Source organism: Odontesthes bonariensis, chromosome 14 (assembly GCF_027942865.1).
Source record: "Odontesthes bonariensis isolate fOdoBon6 chromosome 14, fOdoBon6.hap1, whole genome shotgun sequence".
Lineage (NCBI taxonomy): Eukaryota > Metazoa > Chordata > Actinopteri > Atheriniformes > Atherinopsidae > Odontesthes > Odontesthes bonariensis.
Window position 1 is genome coordinate 6521949 of NC_134519.1, and position 12557 is coordinate 6534505.

Sequence of the window (12557 nt, forward strand, 5' to 3'; positions counted from 1 at the left end):
TTACTCCATAAATTGTGAGAAACTACAGAAACACACCTGAACTTTCCTCTTTTTGTGTTGAAGCCATTCATTTCTCTGCAAAAGACAGTTTTAACCCGGCCCGAGCAACCCAAGATGGATGCGATGCCAATAAAAAAACAAAACAAACAAAAAAAACCACTAAACTGTGATTCATCGATATTTTCACCAAATGTAGACATTTTTAAATCCAGGTTAAAAACATTTCTGTTCTCATGTGTCTATGCATGAAATCTGCACGCTATCTTTTAATTTATCTAGACTGTTGCTTGTTTTTAAATGAATTTAAATTCATTTATTTGTTTCTCTTTATATTCTTTTATGTATTTTTAATGCTTCTTCCACTCCCCGCTGCAATGCTTTTATTTTATGTGAAGCACTTTGAATAGTTTTGTACATGAAATGTGCTATATAAATAAATTTGACTTGATTTGATATTTAGAAGCAGATTCACAAAGAAGTCTTGAAAAGAAAGTACAACCTCTTTCAGTTCTAAGGTTTTATCTGTCGGGAAATTACTTTAAAACAATCATCTGGTCCTCAGATGAACAACACATGATGTATTTCTGTGTCAAAACTAAGTGAACCCTTACTGATCCACAGGAAGTAAGAGGGGGAAGTAGCAGCCAGGTGCTGCTGATCAATGCTCCCATTAAGGGAAACCTCTTTTTTTTTTACAGGACTATAACCAGAACACCTTTTTAAAGCATCTCGTATAACTGAGGAAAGATTAGAAAATAAAGATTTATGCAACATAATCAGTTGTTCATCATCAGCAAACTGAGCAGCTGCACTGTTCCCTCCTAAAAAGCATTTTTCACATCATTCTTCCCTCAGTTTCCTGCGTGTTCTCATACATTTTGCTGCTGTTGGTGTCAGCAGTGACGGGTTCAGGGTTTCTGCTCACAGGAGATGATAGCTGGTGTTACAGCGACATCTAGTGGCTGATATGCAAACTGCAGTCTAACCTCTCAGTGTTGACGCTGGTGATCACAGAAGAAACTTCTTTTCTATCAAAGTATCTTTATAGTAGTATTTTATGGTGCTTTAAAATCCTGTGTTTGACTGTTAAGGTCACGACGAGCTTGATCTCCAGGAGAAGGATTACACTGGAAAAAATCAAAGTCTTACCAAGTATATTTGTCTCATTTCTAGTCAAAATATCTCATTACACTTAATATCAGACACAACTGCCTAACAACAAGCACTATTTCAGCCAGATATAGGGACTTGTTTGAAGACAATACATCTGGAATATCTTGTTAAATGAAAAAGTCTTGAAAACAAATTGTTTTGAGTCACATATCATATGAAACAAGCTTTTTAACAAGGTTTTTAAGCTAATTTCAACATCACTTTTATCTCAAAAGTCCCAAATATCACATCTTATTTCAAGAAATCTTGACAAGTCGATTTTCACTAGTTCCATTGGCAGACGTTTTTGCTTATTTCAAGCAAAAACGTCTTTTATTTGTTGTTTTTCTTACTTTTTTTAGAGGGGCATTTTTTCCAGTGCAGTTTTCCCCAGTTTTTGTTCTTTTTTAGCCAAAATGTTCAATAATTCTCTGGTATGTGCAACTTATATGCACATATTAGGTAGTTTTTTGTATTTTCTGAGCTAATAACCTCAACATCTTTGGGTTGTTTGACAGAAAAAAGACAAAAATGTTGCTTCTAATCATTTCTAACATTGTTAACCACTGATTTGTGAATTCTTAAAAGAAAATAGCAGCTTCAGATAACTCCCACTGTAGCAACACAGGCTTGCTGGTGAAGGCCATAAGATGGAGGACTCCACTAAGCTCACGTGGAGCTAATTTCACGAGTTAATTGAACGTTGAGGGCACTTACTTCTCCTTTGACCTCTTCTTCTCCTCCAGGTAGCGGTGAGCCTCCAGACGGGACTCAGGGGTGAAAGAACACGGCGTGTGCCAGAACTTTCGCTCCCGTTCCTCCTCATCCAACTCCAGGTTCCTCGTGTTCTGATCCGGCTCCTGGTTCTCCTGGTTCTCCTGGTTCTCCTGGTTCTCCTGGTTCTCCTGGTTCTCCTGGTTCTCCTGGTTCTCCGGCTCCGGACTGCGGAGGAAGATTCAGAGACCTCAGACAGAGACTGTGATGATAACTGACAATGGAGTTCACCCTATCCTTCTTACCCCCCCACCCATAGGGCTACAGGTTCCCAAACACACTCAATTTATTTAAGCAACCAAATGAAAACTAGAAAAATAAAAGAAGACAACCAGGAAAAAAAAAGGTAAATAAATACATACAAACTTGAAATAATAGAAACATTTTTTAAAGTTCCACCAATGCAAAAGGTCATGTATATGTTTAAGTCTTCTCATTATCAAGGGGTTCTTGTAACGAGTCATAATAATCAAGAAAGGGCCCCCATACCTTTAGAAATGATTGGGAGGATCCTTTAAGTGTGTACTTGATTTTTTTCTAACTTTAAGAAGTACATGATATTTCTTATGTATATGGACATTGTATACTTGGAGCTATCTACAGCTCGTGTACATGGAGCACAGGAGACTACTATTGAAATGTGGAATTCTCTTTCTATGAAGCTTAAGAATGTGTTGGACTGAAGGTCACTGAAATTGTATTGTGTTTTTCGACCATGTCCCTGAGGTAGGGGGTGGGTGGGTGGGAGGGAGGGTTTATTTATATGATTTCAGATTAAGTTTAAGTTGTTGATTATTTTCATGTATGTCATTATTGTTTTCTGTTTATTTGATCTTGGTGATTACCTTATTTACTACTTGCTAATGTACTTGCTTTTCATTTTATGACATGTTCTCATTTTCTTTTCTCCTTTTTGTATAAAAATTTCTTGAATAAAGAAAAATTTGATCACAAAAGAAAAAGAAGTACATGATATCTTTGACCCGGTGAGAAAAGGATGGAGGTGTGTGTTGCTCCCATTTGAAAAGAATCAAGTGTCTCGCAAACAGTGTAAGTGAAAGCTATGACAACACAAGCTTTAGTCGGTAGGGCAGCTCGAGATTCCTCAGATGTTACACCAAAGAGGGCACGAATCCGGTCGGGATCTAATCGGGTTCCAAATATCTCAATGAGAGCTATAAAATACTTATATTTATATATATATATATATATAAGGTTCGGACATAGCCAGAACATGTGCATTAAATCTGCAGGTTGACCCCTACATCGGGGGCATAATGGGTCACGGTTCGGATAGATCTTCGCCAACCTGGCCTTGGTAAAGTGAACTCTGTGTACGACTTTCAGTTGGATTAGGCCGACTTTAGCAGATGTAGATGATGTATGTATCAGATTCAAGACGAAAACTACTCCAAGGTCAGAATCCCAGGCCTTCCTTAAGTTTTCCGTCGAGTGTTGGTCATTTTTCTGAATGAGGTCGTAGATCTGGGCGATCGGTCCTCTACTGTCTGATTTCAGTTCTAGAATATTTTGAATCTTTTTGGCCTTTTCCTCCCGGGGATTGAAGCAGAAAAATTCCCCATACGAGATATAAAAGTGTGAGAAACACAGGGTTGAAGATAAAAAGGGTCTTTCAAGTGTAATCTTAATGAAATGGTAACCATTCTAATGCGCAGAAATGCAACATTTTCAGATGTATGTCATCATCAAAGCACATTTCGATCACAATTCAAAGAAGACTAACTTTAAGGAAACCCAATAGCAGACAAGCCAAACCAAAGATCCATCCGTCCGTTATCTTCTGCTTATTCGAGGTGATAAAGGCAACAGGTCCAGGAGAGGAACCCAGACATCTCCAGCTCCTCCTGGAGCATCCCGAGGCGTTCCCAGGCCAGATGGGATATTTTTTAGATTTAGATTCAACTATATTGTCAAAGAGCAAGTACAGGTACAAGCCAATGAAATGCAGTTAGCATCCAACCAAAAGTGCAAAGGTGTGCATTTTATATATACAGAATAAATAATATGTACATAATATACACAGAATATATACAGACTAAATATATACACTATATATACTATGTAAATTAGTAACTGAAGATTAATAAATTAGATAATTAAATATAAATAGTGCATAGACAGTGCAAAACAGAGTGAAATGAAAAAGAACAGTGCAAACCAGAACTAGTGCAAACCAAAAGTTGTGCAAATGGCAGTGGAGTGCAAGATGGTGCTATTGGGTGAATGGAGTAGAGTTCTGCCTGGAGTTCTGCCTGGAATGTGCCTGGAATGTTCCTGGAATGTGCCTGGAATGTGTCTGGAATGTGCCTGGAAAGCCACCAAAGGGAGGCGACCTTGTCTGTGGTCACATGAGTCATATTTCCCTTCTGACACTTTAAGAGTCGGTGCTTTACAGGCCGCCATATTTAAGGGTATGAACACATGACCTATAACACGAGATACTCATTGCGCGGCTCTTCAAGCTTTAATTGGCGGCTCGCACTCGCATAGTAGCTTATAACAATATGGTAACAATACAATACATTTTTTCAAATAACATACAGCGAATACTGCACAGTATTAAGTATTTTTATTAAGTTTGCGTTTTTGTAGTATTAAGTATTTTCATTAAGTATTAATTAAGGCTTAATGGTGTTTCCTAAAGGGGGCACACTGTTAAACCTGGCAACGCAGCCCGCTTAAACCACACCTGACCGCAGAGCACGCTAGCTGCTTTAGCCAGCGCCAGATGCAGGCACAATGGATCGGTTTTTAATTAAAAAAGGGCAAAAACCAGCACAGAAACCATGCTCATCCTGAATGTCTCACTATGATTACAACAACAAAATACAAATACAACATGAAGAAAGTCGAGGACATGCACGCCAGCTTCAGCTCATCCCAGTATTAAAGTACATGTGGTCTGAATTGAAAATCTACTGGCTGTGTTGTTTCTTTTTTTGTGGGATGTTTTATATGTAGAAATGCATATTTGCAAAAGGGGACTTAGTGTGTTGTGGTAAAAGTGGCTCTAACCTTGATTTTGCTGCCAATGTGGCTCTTGTGAAAAAAATAGTGAGTATCACTGCTCTATATGATCGTATCAGCTGGAGGACTCGTTTAATATAGATGGAATTAGGTAGTTTCTCATCATTCATTTGAACCTTTCTGTCACTTGTTTTTAAGATTTTCCTTCAGCCAAATTAAATTCTTCTCTTCTTTACAGTCACTGCTGACAGCTCGACAGTATTTTAATAAACCCAATCGATCTGCACATAGATTAACAGAGACGACAGACCGAACTACAGCCGAACTGAGCAGAATTGTCCCTTTAAGCAGAATTAACAATACAAATATTTACTGGTTCCCTCTTTAACCATTTCCTTGTTTCATTAGTTTCACTGATTGTACTTGTAACATGTGTCCACATCTGTTCTTCTCTGATTTACGGTAACTGGAGTGGTGTAAGGAGCTTGAATTAATGAAACACAGTCGTCATGTTCGGACTCACGCTGTGTTGTTGATGTCGGTGTACCAGCGCCCATCGAAGCCCGGTTTCCTCTCCTTCTCATTTCCCGTTGCCCTACTCGGAGCCTCCTCCTTCTCCTTGGCTCTCCCCCTCAGGTATTCCCTCTCCTGCTCGCCGACTCGCCTCCTCACCTCCTCCAGGCCCTGCGAGGCTTGAATTCGCTCCGACCGACTGATCTCCGTCCCGTCCAGCGACTGAGGACGCAGGGGAACAGCAGGGACACCAAAACACTGAGGACCAACTACTCAGAGGGATTTAAGCTTCAAACCGACTTCTGGCCCATTTTGATCCAAAAATAAAGAGGAAAGTGCATTTGTAAAGTTGCTAGGACAATCCATTTTGGACAGTAAAACACCTTTTCCCACAGTCTCAATATCCAGCAGAATTCCAAAGGAGTGAATGAACAGCATTAGACAAGCACGTCACCAGACACTTTTTTACCAGGGCACGTGCCCCTGTAAACATGCGTTGTGCCCCTGTTAATATTCCCACATACATCCTTCAGACTACTACGACTGATATGTGCCAAGGAAGAATCAAGGCATGATTTTCCCTCTTTCAACCACATAACCTACTTTAGCCAATGCTGCACAGGTTTACCAAAGAGTGAAGTGAAGAGGTTGTATTCGCAGGCGTTGGGTGCTTCTGTGCATGTTCAGCGAATGGACCGTGTGTGATGCGTAGCGCGCAATTTGGAAGGCAAGATACTGCAGCCCGAACATCATATTTAGCAGATAGTAGCCCACACATTCTGCCAATCGAAGCGTAGTAGGCTGTATGAACCATTACACATTGATGGGTTGCCGTCATCGTGGTCATGGACATAAGGAATTTCTTCAGAAGCAACAAGGAGAACTGAGAATAAAGTGGAGGGAGGTGAGAGATTTGTTTTGTGTCAACGCCCATGACTACCTGTAGCCCACTGTCATTTCTTACACCAAATAAACAGCGTCTGGTTCAATGGCAGATGAAAAACGTGAGACAATATCCTTTTCTGCCTATTATAGCCTATTTACTAAACTAGCATTATAAATGGGTAAAATGTGGGTAGGCTAGTTTTAAAGGCTGCTCAATCAGGGGAATAACTTATCAGAACATATCAGGGACTCTTAATTTAATTCTGACTTTTTATTTTGCAATATTCCCTCTTGTGGAAGTATTTATTGACTGTGCTACAGTAAGATTAAAACATGTTCAGTACCTGAACTGAAATATTGTTCATTATTTTGTATCTGTTGGAAGTTGTAACACTGTGTATTGCTTCTTGTAAAAGGCTGACGTGATTATGTTTGATGAGCTACAGAAGGAGGAATTAAGCTAATTGGTTGAACTCAAAAGTGTTTTTATTTGCTTAGATAGCCTTTAGCTCTGTTAAACCTGTTGAGGTTCGTACATATTTGAATAAATGTTCTTATGCATCCAGTACAGGCTCATTTTTTTGTATACAGTAAGGCAGTGTTGGTGGTGGGGTTTTGGGGGGCCCGGGCCCCTGTACATGGCATTAGAATAACGACTCCCCGATGAACCTGCAGGAGGATTGGGTGAGGTTACCTGGAGCTGAGGCAGTGCTGCCACCACAAACTGCCTGTAGCCCTCAAACTGAGTGCAGGGGTTCCCCACCAGAAACAGCTCTCTCAGGTGGATGTTGTGTTTCAGGGACTCCACGCTGCTCAGACGGCCCACGAAGTTCACCGTCAGGTCCAACTTCTGGAGGCTCTCGCAGCCTGAAGGCAGGAAGCAAACGTCAACGTTACACCGTGAAACTGGACTAAAAGATAGAAGAGTAGATCCATAATGACTTTGGTGTTTGTTGTTGCGTTTAGTTTTGGTCCTTTTTCTTTTTTTCTTCCCACCTGTTTCCACCTCAGCCCGGATAAAAACTCCTCGATATTTACCGCCATTGTTGCTCCTTGTTGATCTTTGCCCTGACAAACCCAGCCTGTCAACTGTGCTTTTGTTTTTTTTTGTTTTTTTAGACTTTTCCTTTCCTAACAGTAATTGTTACCTCAGTAAGAGTGAGGCTGAGAAAGTTGTCACCAAATATGACGACATTCCTAAAACCTCAAACTAATCTGTTAATTTGAACAGTTTCTGAGAGACTGAAACGGCTTAGAAATTACTATTCAATCATGGAGAATACGAGGGTGTGTCACACTGTGTTGCATGCTGGGACGGGAGGGCTCTCCCGTTACCCCAAACAACCGCCTGGTTAGTTTATCTTTTATTTGTCTAAAAACAGTCAAATCTCGTTGAAAAGGGAAGAAATTAGGAAAGAAAATGAGACAGAAGATGGACGGATTAATTTAAATGCGTAACTAAATGCAAGATTTGCAAATAAATAAGCTGTTTTTGTGCCAAAATCTGATCGTCCAATAGAAGCTTTTTCCCGCTTTTTCGCTTTTTTCATTCAATAGTGGGTCATATGCTGTGAGTTTTATAAGTCCCTATACTACAGATCAACTCCAGTAGCTTCTGCCAACTGTCCTCACTATGCTTTTGTCTGCTTTGGTCATTCAACTTTTCAACTGAGCTTAGTCTTCAATCTATGAGCATAAATGTGCAAGAAAGTGTTGAGAAGGAGGAGCAAAACAGTTGTAGATACTCTCAGTGAGCTAAAAATTAAACTGAAAATACAGATAATATGCAGCTGGATCTCATGACAAATCAAGAAACCTGGTTAGTTGGTCCAAAGCACGAAATGATGCACCTTCAAAACAAGGGTTCAGGAAGTATACAATTCCTGTTTTCCTTTCTCTGTTCCTGACCCATATGCAGCTTAAGCTTCAGGCCCAGAGTAGATTAGGGAAATTAAGTCAGCTGACGTGTAAAACATCTTTGCTGTGCAACTAAAAGTTGATCGATTTTACGAGCTTTTGGGAACATTAAACATGAGATAAAAGGTTTGAAATAAAATGCTGGGAATACTCAACCAGTCAGAAATGTTCCACCACATCAGGATCATCTCAAAAGTACCATCTCCCTACCAGGACTGATTTTGAGGTAAAACACTGGCCCCACAACACTGTTTATCTTGTGATTCCTGCCATGTAACGGATGATCCTCGCTCCTGCAAAAGGTTCCTATTGCTGAGATGCAGCTTTAAAATCACTGTGCACTGCTGATGTTAAATCAAAACAAGGTGGCGCCACTTGGTGGTTGGAGGAGGAATCTCAAAAGGTAACACGAACAGCTTGAAACTAAAGCATAATATTCTTCCAACAAACGCTCCTACGCCAACCAAAACACAACTATTTCAGTTCCGTGCACTAACCTTCAAGGTTTTCAATGACTTCAATGTTGTTCAAGGTCAGATTCAAATACTCCAGCTCCTTCAGACGGCCAAGATTTTCTACAAGAGGAAACAAAACCCAAACGCATCAGTGGAAACTGTGGAACCCTCTGAAACATAAAGATTTTACAGGGACTTTTCAAACCCATTCACTTCTGTGTAAAGGTTATTTTTGTGTCCACATAACTGTTGTTTAGCTTTTATAATATTTCAACAAATTATAATACACAGTAATCCCTCTACGGTGGAAAAAAACAACTCAAAAATGTGAATCTAGCACTTTTAAAGCACAAATGCAACCCAAAGTGCTTCAGAAAAAAACAAAAAAACAAAGAAGACAAAGAATAATAAAAAAAAAACTTAAAAGATTAGCAATTATTTGGTCTGTAGAACATTTAAGAGTGTGGTGTCCCAGTTTGAATCTTATTTAATCTGTAAATCAGCAGCGTTTGTTTCTTGGGTCGCATCTCACCAATCCTAGGGATGAGGTTGTTTTGCAGGTAAAGGATCTTCAGGTCCCGGCACCACCTGTCAATGTGTTCGATCCTCTCGATGTCCTGCTGATGCAGAGAAACTTCCTCCAGGGAGAAGATCTCACAATCGTTGTGTTCAGCCCGCCGGCGGACCATGTCCTCCGTGACTGGACGCACAAAACAATACAGAATATGTGTGCCGATTACACGAAAACAGAGGCGATTATTGAATACAACAGAGTCCAAAGTGTGAACTCCAGACTGTTCCAGGAGACACTTCATGAAAGATTAGAGTAAACATCATCCAATTAAACGCAAAAACGGCACAGTCTTGGTTTTACTACATCTCAGTGGTGGATTTGACACAGTCGACAACAACACATTGCTCCACAGAATGGAAACTGTTTGTAATCCAATTTAAAAGACAGATAGCATTTTGTGTCTATAGGTATATATGTGTCCTGAATCCAAACCTTTTTTGATTCAAAATGCAGCTTTGGACTAAAAAGTGACACATTTTCATCCCAGAGATGATGACTTAAATTCACAGTCAAAAGTTTACTATCAACAGCTTGATTTGTTGTTTAAAGGCAGATTATTTCAAAATAGCAAAGAAATGGGGTTCCACAGGGTTGTGTGAAGGTGTGGATGTGTTAATGTATGTGTTAGATTAAAAAAAGCTCCAAATAATCTGTCGATTGTGTTTTATTTCTGCGTGATGCTCTGCTGTGGTTTTCATTGAACGTCCTACATACAGCATGTGGAGTTCCTCAGGGTTCAGTTCTGGAGCCTCTTTTATTCAACATTTACATGGTCCTGCTGGCTCAGATTATGCAGAGCTACAAAATATGCTACAACAGTTATGCAGACGACAAGCAGATCTACATCAGCGTATCGCCGGGGTATTTCAATCCCTTAAAAAAACACTCATTAAGTGCCTCAAACAATTAAATAACTGGATGATTCAGAATTTCCTTCAGTTTAACAAAAACAAAACAAGGGTTACTGTCTTTGGAGCCAAAGACTAACTGTAATGTTAAAACCCACAATCTAAGCCAGAAATCAGGGTGTTATCATGGACCTGAACTTCAACAGCCATATCAAGTCAGTTATCAGGTCAGCCTACTATCATTTAGAAAAGCTGCTCCATGCATTTATCTTCAGCAGACTTGATGCAGCTCATCCAGAACGCTGCTGCTGGAGTTTTAACCCGGACTAAGAGATCTGAACACATCACAGCAGCTTTAAAATCTTTACTCTGGCTTCCAGTCAGTCACAGAATAGATTTTAAAAGCCTGCTGATGGATTATAATCTGTGATGTGTTCAGAGAATATAAACCCAGCAGAGCTCTTAGATCCAAGGACTCAGGTCAGCTGGTCCAGTCCAGAGTCCAGACTAAACATGGAGAAGCAGCATTTAGCTGTTATGCTGCAAACAAGTGGAACAAACTGCCAGTGGAGATTAAACTTTCACCAAATGGAGACATTTTTAAATCCAGGTTAAAAACATTTCTTTTCTCACGTGTCTATGCATGAAATCTGCACGATATCTTTTAATTTATCTGGACTGTAGCGTGTTTTTAAATTCATTTAAATTCATTTAAATGATTTTATTTGTTTCTGTTTATATTCTTTTATGTATTTTAATGCTTCTTCCACTTCCTGCTGCAATGCTTTTATTTTATGTAAAGCACTTTGAATTGTTTGTACATAAAATGTGCTATATAAATCAATTTGATTTGATTTGATTTGATTTGATTTGATGATTGTAAACAGTGTATTTCCTGATTCAGAACACTGCCTTTAAGATTTTCTGGTACATTATGAACCCTCAAGAACAGCTGCTTTCTGTCCCCCGAGTTAGAACTAAACATGGAGAAGCTGCTTTCAGTTTTTAATGGACCATATATGTGGAACAAGCTGATAACTGCATATCTGTGTCAGTAATTCTTCTTTTAAATCAAACCTGAAGACTTTCCTGTTCACCGCATTTAATTAACTGATTTAGTTGCACTGAAGAACTTTTTATTGGACACCGGAGCTCCACTCCGTCTCTTCACCCTTTTTTTTTTACTGTAAAATTTGTTTTAGTGTTCCTATATCCAATATAAACAACTCCGTATCACTTCGTTGTTGAATTAAGCTATGCAAATAAATTTACCTTAATCCTTAGTTTACATGAAGAAAACAGCCACATAACGGTTGTTGATACAACAAGAATCGCGGAAATTTACCGATTAATTCAATTAAAACTGAATAGAGTGCAAAGTCACTCTGTATTCAAAATGTTATCACGAAGAGTGTGTAATTTTCACTAAGCATACGTTAACTAACGGTGTTTAAAGTGGAACAAAAACGTATTTAAATGTCTAATAAGTAACTTCCGGTTTCCAAACTGCTGCGTACCGTTCTAAAAAGGACGCGAGAAAGCTTAAAAATCTTTAAATCTATGAATTCATATCATTAACAACAGGGGTACAGAGTAAAACTGTTAAATATTAAGCGCTATAGCTTAATATTTCCAGTCTAATTTGTGCTAACTTACTGTAAACCATGTTTTCCGTTCTCTGTTGTCAGCCGTTGCTGTGGAAACGAAGCTCCTGCTGCGTCGAGGACTGTAGGGGGGGAAAAAAATCGCTGTTGTTCCTGAATTGACCCTATTCAGGAAAATAACTGCCATATTGTGTGGTAAATGTTCCTAATAACAACTGAATTAACTTGAAACTAGATATATCACTTTAAACTAAATGTAAATATGGACAGATTTAGATAAGATGTGAATTAAATGTACTCGGCAGGTGCTGAATAGACCATGAGGGAAATGTAGTCAAGTCAAATTTATTTGTAGCACATTTCATGTACAAAACAATTCAAAGTGCTTTACATAAAATAAAAGCATTGCAGCAGGGAGTGGAAGAAGCATTAAAAATACATAAAAGAATATAAAGAGAAACAAATAAAATAATTTAAATGAATTTAAAGACAAGCAACAGTCCAGATAAATTAAAAGATATCGTGCAGATTTCATGCATAGACACATGAGAAAAGAAATGTTTTTAACCTGGATTTAAAAATGTCAACATTAGTTTAAAAGTTTAATCTCCACTGGCAGTTTGTTCCACTTGTTTACAGCATAACAGCTAGCGCACAAGACTGGAATTGTACAATTAAAAGTGAATCTTATCAAACTGACCTAATGGTGTAAGAGAACATATTCTACCGTTTAATTTAGAACATTTGTCCTATTTACTGATTTAAATTAATGCAACAGAAACAGAAAAACATGAAATACAGAGTTACAAATTTAGAAATTATTGGTGCGAGCCAACAATTTCCTTCC

The 12557-nt window shown here is 38.8% G+C and overlaps 1 protein-coding gene across 2 annotated transcripts in view; it reads right to left on the bottom strand.

The window, feature by feature from the left end:
• Positions 1–11833, bottom strand: part of dnaaf11 (dynein axonemal assembly factor 11) — a 52474-nt gene extending 40641 nt beyond the window's left edge. The window contains exons 1-7 of one of the 2 annotated variants that reach the window (XM_075482154.1): positions 11763–11833; positions 9217–9384; positions 8727–8804; positions 7007–7179; positions 5438–5649; positions 2046–2094; positions 1870–2009 (exon numbers count right to left, since the gene is read on the bottom strand). In XM_075482154.1, the coding sequence (XP_075338269.1) occupies positions 1870–2009; positions 2046–2094; positions 5438–5649; positions 7007–7179; positions 8727–8804; positions 9217–9384; positions 11763–11772 (830 nt within the window). In that variant the 5' untranslated portion in view covers positions 11773–11833. Of the gene's footprint in view, positions 1–1869; positions 2095–5437; positions 5650–7006; positions 7180–8726; positions 8805–9216; positions 9385–11762 lie in introns of both variants that reach the window. The other variant, XM_075482153.1, reaches the window with a different exon arrangement.
• Positions 11834–12557: the final 724 nt, after the last annotated feature.